The sequence below is a fragment of the Mustela nigripes genome, chromosome 2, assembly GCF_022355385.1.
Source record: "Mustela nigripes isolate SB6536 chromosome 2, MUSNIG.SB6536, whole genome shotgun sequence".
Classification (NCBI taxonomy): domain Eukaryota; kingdom Metazoa; phylum Chordata; class Mammalia; order Carnivora; family Mustelidae; genus Mustela; species Mustela nigripes.
This window is the reverse complement of record NC_081558.1, coordinates 202,195,977-202,210,956: the sequence shown is the minus strand read 5'-3', so window position 1 is coordinate 202,210,956 and position 14,980 is coordinate 202,195,977. Positions and strand designations below refer to the sequence as shown.

Genomic DNA, 14,980 nt, shown 5'->3' with positions numbered 1-14,980 from the left:
ATTTTAAATATGCAAGTTTATAAAGTACCAATTTCTGGAATTAAATATTTTTTAAGGTTTATTGACTTATTTTAGAAAGAGTGGGAACATGCACACACACACGTGGGGAGAGGGGCAAAGGGAGAGAATGTTCGAGCAGACTCCCCACTGACCTGATCCAGCGCTCTACGAGGGGCTCAACCCTGTGACCCATGAGATCATGCCCTGAGCCGAAACCAACCGAGCCACCCAGGCATCCCTCTGTTAAATATTATGTTATCTGTGAGGATCAGGGAACGGCTAAAGGGTCTGCTGGAATGCAGGATTGTCTTTCTTCTTCACCAAACCACTCTTAGGCTGAGTGGTATTGGTCCAGTGCACCTGTATTTTTCTTGATGGGTGTGCTGTGTTCTTTTTAGCTGGAGGGTAATATGTAAACCTAGTAGCCATAAGGATTTATTAAATTATCTTTCATACAATAAAAAAAATAGCATGGCTAAAGAATTTATTCTGTCTTTAAATATGCATTACTAATCCTATTTACTAGTGAGTTAGTAATTATTCATCCAATTCTATTGAATTCTATTTATAAAATATCCCACATGTCTACCGTGTACTGCAGTTTTATATATTGCAAAGGTGCAAGACACTTTAGAAATGATGAAGTCTAGGAAACTGGGACTCTGAAAGTTTAGGGCTCATCTCATTTTGCATGGCCGATGAATGTCAAAGCAAAGTCTATATCTTAGGGCAGAAAAAAAAGAAAGAAGGAAGGAAGAAGAAGAAATTCAGGAATCAAGTAGGAAATAAAATACCTTATGTAGGGGCACCTGGGTGGTTCAGTGGGTTAAGCCTCTGCCTTCAGCTCAGGTCATGATCTCAGGGTCCTGGGATCGAGCCCCACATTGGGCTCTCTGGTCAGTGGGAAGTCTGCTTCACCATCTCTCTCTGCCTGCCTCTCTGCCTACTTGTGATCTTTGTCTGTCAAATAAATAAATAAAATCTTAAAAAAAAATACCTTATATACTAGGTACTATGTAGTGTTCCTACATAAACTTAGAAGCCACTTTTTCTAAATAGTAAATTTGGCATTTTGTTTTTTGTGTTGGCAACCAGTGTCTGCACATTTGTTGTCCCATGAAAAGATGAAGAAATTCATGAGAGCAATAAGTGGTGGGCAACCTGACAGCTTGCAAATTGATTTGACCAAGATTATATTATGTGGTACAAATGGTCTGTTTAACGTTTCCAGATAAATTACCTTGGCCTAGTGTAGTGTATAAAGAAGGACATTGATCTTGGAGCTGAAATCTTTGTAATCAAGCTCTGGTTCGGTGATTTACAAAGACTGTGTGATCTCTCGAGAGTCACTTCATTTTTATTTTTTATTTTGTTTTTTTGTTTTTTTTTACTATCAGAATTCTTGAGAGTCAAATGGAATTAATAGTAATGTTCTTGCAAGTTCATATTGCTGTGAGGATCCAATGAGATCATGCATATTAAAATATTTCATCAAGCTAAAGCCACTTCACAAATAGGACCATAACCTCAATTCACCCCTCTCTCAATGTTCTTCATCTCAGTAAATGGCAACTCAGTCCTTCTGTTGCTCAGTACCAGGAGAATAAGAGAATCATATTTTACTAAGGTGCTAAGAGATCAAGGCACCAGTCCTCCCACTGGCCGTGGCCTTGGGAAGCTCCGTCTGAAGACCCCGGAAGTGCTGCCAGTCCCAACTGTTTCTCATGAATCTGAGACAGGCTCTCAGGAATAAGCATTAAAAAAATGCTCTCCTACCAGTTTCCCTTACCCTGCATTCTTTATTTTCTTTACACTCTGATATGTATCATTTAAACTCTGAATACAACCAGAACATATTTTCACATGACTGTTAGAAAGTATGATTGGCAGAGGGGGGGTGGGGAAGATTTCAGGAAAGGAGTAAACTATGAGTAAAGGGTCATGGCTTTAGAGCCTAACACTGCAATTGGTTTTAGAGTGCACTTGTTCAAACACTTTATATGTTTAATATATATACCTACACTTTGTATGTTTTCTATGTAAGATGATATATTCTCTCCAACATCCCTCCTGGTTTTGTTCGAAGCCACTGTAGGTTTGCATATGATCTCTTGCTGTTAGATATTTCAAATAAATAAGTCCTGTAACAAATCTAAACTGTATTACAAAACTAAAAATAATGAGTCACGCTGAATGGATAAGCAACATCAGTACTGTATTTTCTCTCTTCCCAGCAGTAGGAAACTCTGACCCCTGTGTAGCCATCAGTCCCTGTCCATCAGATGCCCAGTAGACAGCAGGCTTCCCTCTGGAGGAGCCTCCCCTCTAATTCAGAGGGAATGCCTGAGCAGGGGAAATACACTTGGATTTTCAGGGTATGAATCAGTTGCCCTATCACCTCCAAACCTGAATAAGAATTTAGTGGTAGTTAATTAAATTTCACACACATCAAACTTCACAGACAATTTATTTCTTTATATTCAAATAACTAAGAAAGCAAAACATGGGGTGACCTTATTATAAAATTACTTATAGAGGCAAAGGGTTTCACAAATGACTCCTTACTGGTATAGTCCCTTGGCACTTAATTGGCATTTCTGTCCTAAGCTACGGATACTAGAGATATTGATGCCTTTGTCCATTTTCCTGAACAGATGATAGCTCATTAGAGACCTACTTTATTTGTCACCCATCATAAAACCTCACTCAATCTATCATAGTGTTCATGGACACAAAAGTATCAGAGGAAATTTGCTATGGCATTAAAGGTTATTTTTTTCTTTTGATGATATTGGTAAGTTATGGTTACGCACTTAGAGAATTTTATATTTCATTTGTTTTCTACTCAAGAAATCCGCTATTCTAGTTGAAATAGAAGCAGAGCTTCTACTCTGTCTCTAGTTCAACAGTGAAACCTGTGGTTCCCCAACTGCTCTGCTCATTTGGAAGGACTCCCAAAGTCCTGCTGCCTATGCCCATCCTGACAGATGGGGTTTAATTGGCCTGGGGTCTGGGGCTTAAAATGTTTAAAAGCTCTCCACATGATTTTAATATGCAAATGAGTTTGAGACACATTAATTTAAAGCTTTCTGTGAGAGTGAGGGCAGATGTATAATGTTTTTGTAAATCTTTAAATGAAGTCGGTATACATTTAAAAAAAAGGTTGCTAACATCATCCTAATTTTGAACATCATAATAAAAATGTATACAATATCATAGTCTAATTTTAATTTTATTTTGTTATAAGAAAGCTAATCTTTGAAGCCAATTTTAAATGAATCTCTTAACTACATTAAAACTTTGTGTTACGGTAAGATTTTTAGAGAACTTTGATTTGTCGATTTATTAAGTGTTTACTTACGTTTTTCCTTTTCTTCCTCTCCCTCTTTCCTCTCTCTTTCTCTCCCCCTCTCTCCTCTGGGAACATTTTGCTTCCAGTAAGGGTTACACTGACGTGGTGAGGATCCCAGAAGGGGCAACCCACATAAAAGTCCGACAGTTCAAAGCCAAAGACCAGACTCGATTCACTGCCTACTTAGCCCTGAAGAAGAAAAACGGTGAGTACCTTATCAATGGGAAGTACATGATCTCCACCTCAGAAACGATCATTGACATCAATGGAACCGTCATGAACTACAGCGGTTGGAGCCACAGGGATGACTTTTTGCACGGGATGGGCTACTCAGCTACGAAGGAAATTCTCATAGTGCAGATTCTTGCAACGGATCCAACTAAAGCATTAGATGTCCGTTACAGTTTTTTTGTTCCCAAGAAGTCCACCCAAAAAGTCAACTCTGTCACCAGCCACGGGAGCAATAAAGTGGGCTCGCCCACTCCACAACTGCAGTGGGTGACGGGCCCGTGGCTCGCCTGTTCTAGAACCTGTGACACGGGCTGGCACACCAGAACGGTGCAGTGCCAGGATGCAAACCGCAAGTTAGCGAAGGGATGTCTTCTCTCTCAGAGGCCTTCCGCATTTAAGCAATGTTTGCTCAAGAAATGTTAGCCTGTGGTGATGATCTTCCGCAAAGATAACTGGATGTTTCATCACGGATCAGTCCTGGCCAATGGTGGTGATCAGTCGTGGTGAAAAGAGGTCTACCTAACGCACAGAAAGTCACCTTCGATGGCATTGTCAACAGGAGTCTAATTATGGGCAGAATCTGCTCTTGGTGACCAAAGGAAGATGTGCACTGTTTCGTGTGAACAGTGGTGACCTTGGAAACTAGAAACACTTGGGAGTTATCGAACGTCCCCTGGGCTACAAGAATGAGAAAAACACTGATGAATGTAGAGTCAGGGGACATATGAAGATGGTGGAACAACAGTCTCCCCCTTGTCACCTACCTCTTCTAGAATGTCTTCAAAGGCATCATAATCATTATCATCCACAATACACCATAGCTAAATTTTACTGTTTGTAAATACATTCTCCCTTGGTATGTCACTTTATATCACTTGGTTCTATAAAAAAAAAATGTGTGTGTGTGTGTGTGTGTGTGTGTGTACCCCCCCACACACATACATATATATATTTCTATAAAAAATGTTTGACCAAAGTAGGTCTGCAGCTATTTCAACTCCTAGTTTCCAGAAAGAGCTGTGGATGTTTTACTGGAAATTAAGAACTTGCTGCTGTTTTTAATAAGATTTCACATACTTTCAGACTACAGGAGATCAAATTTTAGTCAAAAACCCATTTTGACAGCAAGCATCTTCTGAAAAATTCTAAACAGAAAAAGGATCTCAGTGTATCTAGTCATTTAAATACACACACGGGTCCATTTCCTTAAACTTTCGACTGCCTGCATTTTTCCAGGCAGCAGCCAAACTGATGCATAACTAGGAGGTAGTAATAGTGTTTTTGTGTGTGTGTGTGTTACGAAGAGTCTGAAAACTAGTTTCTCACTCTAAAAACTAGTTTTCTTGTGTTAGAATTTAAAAGGAAAAAAAAGCATATTTCACCATAGTCATTTGTATTTTCACACCACTTTCCCCATTCAGAAGCTTTCATCTGATACCTTATATTGTGTAATATTCATGCAAAACATACTGCAGAATTTTCTGTTCACATCCAACACCTTCAACACTGGTATACCTCTTACCAGCAAGCCTTTAAAATGCGTAATTGTTTTCGCTTGTCTGTTTGTTCAAGGGTTCTGTAAGACCTTCAGTGTTTTGTACTTCTTGCTGACTTAGTTTGAGAGGAGTATTAAAAATCACTTTGTAGTTAGCCACATCTAGAAGTGGTGATCATTAATGTGGCTCTTGCTTAAAAAAAAAAAAAAAAAAGTGGTTAATATTAATAAGACTGTTTCCACACCATACAGGCAATAATTCCTTGCATTTTCTTTTTAAATCTGAGTATAGCAATACCATACTTAAGATTTTTCCCAATTGGAAAGCATTTGGTTGTACCCATAAGTGTTTGAGTGATGAAATGTGACGATTTTTGAGAAGTTTGTTGCTTCTATTTCCATAGTCTGTCTAGGTAGGTTGTTAAGTTTGGATGTTAGATATGGAAAAGTTTTACAATCATATGCATAAAAATATTTTTTTTAAACAGTAAACTGCACCCCTGCACCTCATAATTCAGAAAATCCAAAGTGTTCAATTTCATTGGGATTTCTTTTTCTTTATGAAATATTACAAAGCCAATTGTTTGTTATAAAATTTTATAATAATCATACCAAATGTGCCTACTATTAAAGGTTTGCATATAAAGGTGTTAAGGGACCATTGTTTGAGTTCCCTTAAGCTCACAAGAGTTTATTTTTATTAGAAGATATTTTTAATATAAAAGAATTATGTAATTGATCTAGCTATATCACATTCATTTCAGTGGGTGTGAAGAATGGATGTCTCACTGTTTTAAATATTTTCTTAGGAAATTATTTGGTAAAACAAATAATTGTTTTACAAAACTGATAATCATCCTTTGGCTTTTCATAGACTCTCTTTGCTTTAGACTTGGTCATTTATTCTTAATAAATTATTAATTAGAAAAGTGAGGCCCGTATAGAACTTTTGGCCTCCAAACATTTGATGGAGTTCGGCAGATATCAGGGAGAGGTAACAATGCTATCCAAATCAGTCAGAAAAAAAATGTTTATATCACACCATTTGACTATTGCGAGAGAATTAGTAAAAGGCCAACATTACTTTTTCCCAATTACAAAATAATTTTAATCAATTAACTCAATCCTGACAAAGTTTATTTTTATCTTTTGTGGTTATGTTCATGGCAACATTAAGAAGTAATAGAAGGGCAAACATGCTTGTCTCCTACTCTGCTTCTCTATACTGTATTCACATTTATTTTTCCCCGATCTAATGAAGTTTTATACTTCTCAATGAAATGATCCAAGAGAGCTTAAAAGGAATAAACCACTATTCTGTGCTTTTAAGGAGTTTCCTTTAGATTGACTGAGGAATGTATGTCTATCTAAACTCCTGAGAAAAACAATACAGACTGGAGACTGAAATTCAGAAAAATGAAGTGTTCAGTAGATATAAGGAATGGTAAGGGAAAATCCTCCGTCATGAAATCTAGTTCAGACCAGTTGGATGCTGGACTATGCATTTCACCTTTCCAAACTTGCATCGTGAAAAAGGTGTCTGCCATTTGTGAGGCTGAGGCTCCTTCCTTGGCGGGGAAGAAAAAGTTTGTCTGAAAATGCTCAGGTTAGTAAGAATCTAATCCCACAAAACTAAACACTTCAGATTAAGTTTCACTGAATAAAGGGAGCACAGAAGAAAACCACATTTCTTTCTTCCAGAACAGAAAAGGCCAAATTAAGCCCTGCCTTGTTAAAAGTTTAAGGCGTTATTTTAATTGAGTCACTCAATTCAACTTCCTTTGCCTTCCTGTGGAAACAGTTTTATCCCACTAAACTAAGAATTAAGGGATTTATCACAAACAAAAATAAAGTTGCAGCACTGAAAAAAAAAGTAATTTATTGTTTTTGCGACTGGTATGTGAATTTGTGTGACAAAAGTATTTATTCTTATTTAACAAAAATATGTGCAAATTCTATATTTAAAATGTTTTGCTGTTGTCCTACTTTTAATTTATGCTTCATGTTTGTGTATAAAGTACACTTTGTGAGTTTACATAATATACAGCACTGGTTGCTTTTGTATTTTTTTACAGAAGGCTTTCTGCGTGAAACAGGCATATATGTATATATTCCCCACGTATCCTTATTCTAATATTCTAGTTTTCCTAAGGAAGTTTTAAATTTAATCTTTCTTGACTAGTAATGTTCATTACTTGTAGTGACATTAATAGCTCTTTTGGGTTTCGTTAATACTAATTTTTTTTCAAGTCACAGATAAGAAAAATCTTATTCAACCAACGAAGGTCTCAGTTCTAAACTTGAGGTATAGATATCCTGGAAGCTTCCACAGAAGCCAAGACACAAATGAGAACCAGGTCCATTCATTTCCTACTGATAAACTTGGACAAGGAGCTGTTGAGTTATTCCATAAAATTTGTGTACACACAACCTCTGAGAGACATGGGTGATAATTAAACCAAATTTTATCCTTTGCTGCTTCCAAAACACTCCTTAAAAGTGAAAATCATTTGGTCTCTAGTATTGGTAAGATTTGATAGTAAGAGTAAACAAATTGAATTTAAGTTTTTCAAATATTAGTAGTCATGGCTATTTCTACAAATATGGGGTCTCCACTGATAGAGTGTGACTTTGTACTACTACTAATAAATCTCATGGAGTGCAAATAGGACTTGGGCAAGGAAGGTCACCTTTGATCACATCAGCTTGCCTCTGACTAGGATTTCAGTCTGGTCACAGCAATAAAGCAAAACACCCTTGGAGATACAGCTGACTAGCTCAATCTCTGGTTCCAATGTTTTCCCCCTTGACTCCTTCCTTAGTAACAAGGTCATCGTAATAGTTTAGGTGAGCATGGCAACCAGATCCAGTGAAGTCCAGAACTTGTGTATGACTTAGAGTTCACTTCCTTTGTGAAATAAAATTGAATTGAATAATGGCCAAATTTTATTAATAGTTTATGGCTGAGGATTGGTGAATAGTACTAATCTATTTATAATTAAACTTGAGGCAATAAAAATCCGTGATATTTTTTAACATTTCGAAGTTAAGAATAACCAAGAGTACAGAAGTTATCATAGAACCAAGGTCAGGGTCCAGGTGATCTATCACTTAGACACATAAACAAGGAACTGGTATATTTTCTCTATCATTTTTCTTATTTGCCAACAACCTGTAGTTTTAGACTGTCAAACAGGTAGATCAAGTTAGCTAATTAGTGCACTGAAAAACCAATCTTCCTAATAGTCTTTCTGCCAGCACTAACTAAAGAAATAACTTCTGAAGTTATATGATCACGAAACATATCAGTCTATAATGTATAATCATCTAGTCCTTTAACATAGGGGAACATATTGAAATAAGAATTTATTGCATTAGTGAGACAAAAATGGAAATATACGTGATGTTCAGATCACAAAAGTATCCGATCTGCCAAATGTCTTTCTGGAACAATGATACCATAATTCTCAATGCAGATTTTGTGGGAAAAAATAAAAGCATATGTTGTTAGAAGCTGTTGATTTTAAAAGAGATTAAGACTGAAATGTACATATTAGTTAACCCAGTTAGTTGCACCTTCCTAATCTAGTAGCACTTTAGCAATAAGTTGGCTACCTGTGGTTCTGATCCTGGAGCTCCACCAACTGGTCCATGTGGACTGCCAGAGGTCAAATGAAAAACCAAATGGCCCATCGTCTAAGACTTGGCCACATCAGAGTGATCCAAAGTCTAACACTGTGAGGAGAACTGTGATTTGTAAATAAAGAAGCATTCTTTTTATTTTTTTTTTCATTTTCTTTTAGCACATCCAACGAACGATTGTAATTTTTATCAAGGTGCTAATATCTTCAGCGATCAACTGTCAGGTGTGGTATATCTGAGTTACTATTTTATTCTACATGATTTTTCAATTTGCAAAAGAGAACTCTAAGTTTTGGGTCAAGGCAAAGCACAACTCGATACTCAGTGTTTGGGAAATTGCATCTGAGGGTCAGTCTGATCAGCAGGGTTCAGTGACATAAACTACAGGTACAGCAAGGATGTTTAAGATGACGTCAAAACTTGAAGAGTGTCAGGCTAGAGGAACAGACCTTCAGAAGAGTCATGTTAACATCACTTACTAAGCCATTGGTGTTCCTGTCAAACCTGCCTTTCAAACAAACAACTTTGCTTCCTATACACAAACTTGTGTTTTAGCCTGAATTTTTTAGCTTTGTGATATTTTATGTCCATGGTAAACACTTGGCTACAACTTCTGAGTCTTTCATTCAGCAATGCACAGCATATTAGAAGCCCTTCAACCCAGACTGAGTATAGGAGAATAGAATAGGAGATCATGTTGGGTGTGACTTTGTAAGACTAGATTTTTGATTAAGAAAACTACATTGTGTCTGGATGGTGTTATTGAATTACACGCTCAGGCATGACTTACATGTAAGGAGTTGACAAATACTGATTACATTTTAGTATGATATATGAGCAGAAATCATATACATGCTTTTTAAATAGACCACAGGTAATTAACAGATTGCAGAAATGTATTTAATTTGATGTAACCAGTGGCACAAATATTTGATTTCTGTATTAGAGTCTGGGAGTAAAGACAGGTGATCTACCTAAGTGGGTACAACTGACATTTTTTAAATCATGAAGCATGATTTCAAGGTAGAGTAAGATATTAAAGATTGACATGTTGATGTATACAAATGGTAAAATGTCAGCTGCTTACTATCTTCAATTTTTTCAGAAGTGATGGTGTTTTTCCATAAATGTAATGTAGTTGAAAAACCAAAAATCTTGGAAAACTAAGACGGGTCTTGTTTAAAATGTCTCTTCAGCTTTGGCAAATTTTGAACCTGAATCATCTATTGAAAGCATTACTGTGTCTTGTAGCCTGCATTCCACAACAGCTCTGTTATTCAGGTAAACCACTTGAACTGAGTCATTTGGGACCTATACTGTAATATTTTTCATTGAGGAACAATATCCTATTTTGTAAAGCATTTCCCTATGTGTGACTTTAAACTGTAAAATTAAACATTGGCTTTGTGGTTTCAGTGGGCATAATAAATGTTAATTGTAAACTAGGTTAAAGTATGTACTGCATATAATATGTTTTAGAATTGGAAACTATTGTCCATTTATTTTTAATTTTCTCGTAACAACAGTAGGTCTTAAGCCAGGTCTTAAGGAAGCCCTAGGCTCTCTGTAATTTCTACCATTCTTCTCCCATTTGGCATAGACAATTCATACTTCTACATTGGTTATAGGACTTTGGACTTAATTGTTTTAAGTTCTTCTTACCAGACTGTCACCCCCTAAAGTATTTCTAGTGTTGAAATTCTGGTGTTATGTTAGGAACAGCAAGCACCCTAATCTACCTGTTTTGTTTTTACTTTTTTAAAGATAAACTTATGCCACAAAGAAAACAAAAGAGTCAGTACTAATGCATGCATGGAAATTCAAAGCGAACTGGCATTCATTCACTAGGGAAATCCTGGTTTGCTAACAAGTTTATGGCATTAAGGTTCCTAAGGACATTGATTCCTTCTAAACCTGAAATCATTACTATTAGTGTATGCTGCAAACACTGAATTTCTCCCTTATATCAAATAATATTTCAGAATTCTGGTACCTTCAATTACCTTCTTAGTAGGATCTATAGACTTTTAAAAAGTAGTTCTAAACACCTAAACGTTTAAAAGATGGTGCAGAAACTCAATCAGCATCATAATATGCTAAGATCAGTTGGCCATATCTTTGGGTCACACCCTGTGCTAAACATCTCACAAACTTTCCCCCATGTGTTTCTCCCCATGACTGGTATGAGGTTGGTCTGAAGATCGTGGTATTGCTGATGACGATCACGTTGTAGTAACTGTAAATGGTGATCCAGCGATTACCAAGTGCCAGGTACTGGGATAAGCATGATCGATATTTCTTAGCAATTTCTAGCTTCTTGAGGCACTGAGAGTCTTCAATCTGCATGGATTGTGAGTCTGAGGGAGCGACTCTGGTGAATGGAAGACTATGAGAGATGGGAGAAATTCGGGGAGTGTTTCCATGGCCCAATATGCAGTGGGCCCCTTGAGTAAATGCAAGAGAAGTCCTGAAATTCCAGTAAAAACAGCAAGGAAACTATGGAGAGTCAGAAAAGCAGCAAGAACAGAGGCAAGTGCTCAGAGTGTACAAAGGACTGTTGTTTAAGGAGAGAGAAGAGGGAATTTGATTTTGAAAACTAGCAAATTGCTGGGAAGAATTTTTTTTTTTTTTTTAAATTGGTATTTAACCTTGCAAACTCCTTCACAGCTCATAATGAGCTGGTTCAGACAAGGTCAAAGACATAAAAAATGGTCCTGAGGGGAGCTTTGAGATTTGGAGTAGAGTCAGCAAAATGGTTAGAAATGGCACTCCGGACACTGGAAAGGTCCAAATCATCCATGATTCCTAGATTTCGTGGGAATCTTTCTTGATGTCTTATTGTTTCAGCTGTTCAACTAAACTCATGTTTTCCCACAGAATGAATGATCACCTGTGTCTAAATGCAGACACAAGCAAAGGGTGTAACTTCTCTTTCTCTGTTCCCCCACCATGCCCATGTCACGGGTGAAAAGAATAAAATCTCAGGACGATCAGCTACCTGGGCTATTCCTGGAAATGGAGAAAGCTATGAAGCAGTCCCAGGACCTCATTTGACATGAATTCATAGACTTTGCTGTAATATTTAATTCTTTTTTCACTTCTAGCTGCCCACAGTACCTTGTCTCCCTATTTTAAGTCTTCTCAGGGTTTGCCTTGAATTGGAGTTAAAGACATTTTGTTGTTGTTATTCATTACTGAAAGCATCTCAATCCTGGAGGGCAGGAAAGTGCATGCCTTAATCACTTGGAAGTAGACTCATTCCAAAAACAGGGGCTGAACTAGTTTTAGGTTAAATGAATTCTTCATCTACAAAAGTGTTGGGGGCTGTTAACCCACTCGTCTTTTAGATAAGTCTGGTACCTACCAGGCATTGTAGGAATGTACCTACATTGTTTCTTTTCTCTTGAGCCTCTTTACTATCTCTTTGCTTCTTCAAAGGTGTTTGCTTTCTTTCCCTCCTTGAATCTTCATTGTACTGTTTTAGTCAGTTTCAAGATGAAAGCTCAGACTTTAGAGCTGGGTAAGACTGGGCAGAAGACAAGACACAAGGATCTACACAAGTGGAACCCGCAGGCGGTGTCTGGAGTTGTGACTGCGATTGGCGTGCCAGATGAGATATTAGTGCCCAGGAACAATCAAGAAAGGTCCCTTTCCTCCAGGTTTTACTAAGAACAGCTCCTTGATAGTTTGCTCTGCTGCTATTGTCTTTGTCCAAGCCACCACCTTTTCTACCCTGAGCAACAGCAAATGCCTCCTGTTTCCTATGTCGCAGCCAGACTGATCACAGAAAGCCATGAGTCAGATCAGTTAGCTCCTTTGCTAAAAATTCTCCAACACCTTCCTATCTTAACCAAAGTAGGAAACAATCATATTTTCATGGCCTTCAAAGTCTGCAGGGATGCGGTTCCTGCCTTCTACCTGACTTTCTCTCTTAGTTCCCTCACCCTGGCACTCCCCTCCAAGCATGAACCCTGTCCAGAGCCTTTTGCCTAGAACATTCTGCCCCAGAGAGACCCTTGTTTCTTCCCTCCCTTCAGGTCTCTGCTTTAATATTACCTCTCAGGCCATTCCTAACCACCCTAAATCAAATAGAACCATTTTTCCTTCATTTTTCCTCATGACCTTTATCAGTGCTTGAAATCACATTACATAATCATTGCATATACATGTCTGGTATCATGATACATACATTTATATGTGTACATAATGTACGCATTCGAGGACTCTTTTTGTTCTTTTCACTGCCATATCACCAGCTTCTAGGAAGATGCCTGGCATTCAATAAGTGCTCCATTAGTCCTTGCTGAATGGATGAAAAAGAACGGATGAATGAAGAGATGGCAATCCAGGCAAATACTCATCATCGGGGGGTGTGGGAAACCGTCAGTGGAGATGAAGGAAGTGGGCACCATATGGTAAAGGGAATATTTTAAACAGGTCATGCTGACATTGTGGACAAAAGGCAGGCCAGTTTGGGCCGGGGGAGCAGAGAAGCCAAGGTAGTAGGGTGGTAGCAAGAACTCAGTTCCTTGATTACAAGACCGATCTTTATTCAATTCCTGAGATGATAGGTTGTAGAGGGAAGAATACTAAAGCTATCCCTCTATAACTCCCATCGCTCATTTATTCAATCAAACACTAATGCAGAGACTGATGTGAAGTATTTTGCAGACAAAATTAATGTTACCAATTCACAAACCTTCAAATCGGGTGATTATTCTGGGTTCACGGGGAAACTGCTGTAATCACATGAATTACGCGCAGAAGAGAACGGCCCAAGGGGAAGTCAGAGAAATTCCAAGGATGTGAAAGATTCCCTGTGCCATTGCTGGCTTTGAAGATGGAGAAAGGTATCAACCAGTCAAGGAAATGCAGAATCTAGAAGCTGAGAATGCCCCCAGCTGACAGCCAGGGAGGACACAGGGACCTCAGTCCTACGATGGCGGGACATGAGATTCGAGCAACAACATGAAGAAACTTGCAATCGCCTTTGTCCCCAGAGCCCCTGGAAAGGGATATACTGCTGTGATACTGTAATTCCAACCTGGTAATACCCAGAGCAGAGACTCACCAAAGCCATGCTGAGCCTCCACATCTATAAAACTGGGAGATGATAAATTGGTGTTGTTTTAAGCTGCTGAATATGCGGCGATTCTTATGGTGCCTACAGAAAATGAAAATGCAAGTGAAAATGAGGAGGGATCCCAATCTAGAACGGAGCATCAGAAAGATGAGCTGATTAGACCCTTAAGCAGAATGACAGGGGTAAGGCCCAGTTATTAGGGCTACAATACAAAGGAGAAACACAAGACACAAACACAGTCTCTGAGTTAGTAGAAATAGCATGAAGGCATGAGATGAGACCCCCATTTAAGCTAACTTTGATATGGAGTCACAGGGGCTGCTGGATGAGAGATCCATATGTACTTGGGGACCCGGTTAGTGAGAAGCTGGCTGTGGAGTGAGAATCACAGTGATGAGAACAAGCAAAAACAGGATGAGAAGAGACAGCTGATGGATGGGAAAATCTGTCACCTGCAACAATGTTTTCCAAAATGCAGATAACAAATCATTTGTTGCAGTATATACTGAAGAGAGGTTTTTGTCAAATAAGTTAAAGATTTAACAGGGATGTTTTGATTCTATATTGCTATTAACAAGTCATCCCAAAACTTAGTGGCTTAAAACAATGGTTTATTGAACCTCGTGATTCTGTGAGTCAGGGCTCCATTGAACAACATGTCTGCTCCTACAGGTCACCCGGGGTCATTTGGTGAGAAGCATCTGGTGGCTGCCTGGAGTGGAGGGGCCAAGATTGGTTCACTCACATGCCTAGTGTCTTGGCAGGGACAGTCAGAGGGTCAGGGTCAGCCCCTCCTTTCCCTTTTTATGTAATCTCGGGCCTTTCTCCAGTGCTATCTTCACCAAGTTATAGTCAGTTGTCTTACAAGGTGGTCCTGGGTTCCAAGAGCAGGTGTTTCTAGACAACCAGTGGAATCTACAGGGTTCCTCATGGCTGAGATCTGGAAGTCTCAGAACATTCTGTTTTGACACAATGAATTAAAAATTCCATCATGTGTGAACTGGCCACACTCAAAGGTCTTTTCTTGATTCTTCCAAAAGTTGATATCATACAATATGCCACTTTTTCTGGTTTGGTTAATCAACCTTTTAAAGTTAATTTTTCTCACTAACGTATCTTTTCTACACACATAAAAATGGAGGCTTTCATTTCAGAAATGACACTGTTTAGAATTGCA

General features: G+C 38.3%; 1 protein-coding gene across 3 annotated transcripts in view; it reads left to right on the top strand.

Moving 5' to 3' along the window:
• ADAMTS5 (ADAM metallopeptidase with thrombospondin type 1 motif 5) overlaps positions 1-10,165 on the top strand; it is a 47,182-nt gene extending 37,017 nt beyond the window's left edge. Inside the window, exons 8-9 of one of the 3 annotated variants that reach the window (XM_059392204.1) lie at positions 3,439-3,557; positions 8,882-10,165. In XM_059392204.1, the coding sequence (XP_059248187.1) occupies positions 3,439-3,557; positions 8,882-9,009 (247 nt within the window). In that variant the 3' untranslated portion in view covers positions 9,010-10,165. Of the gene's footprint in view, positions 1-3,438; positions 7,156-8,881 lie in introns of those variants that run through there. The other 2 variants (XM_059392203.1, XM_059392205.1) reach the window with 2 other exon arrangements.
• The last annotated feature ends 4,815 nt before the right edge of the window (positions 10,166-14,980 follow it).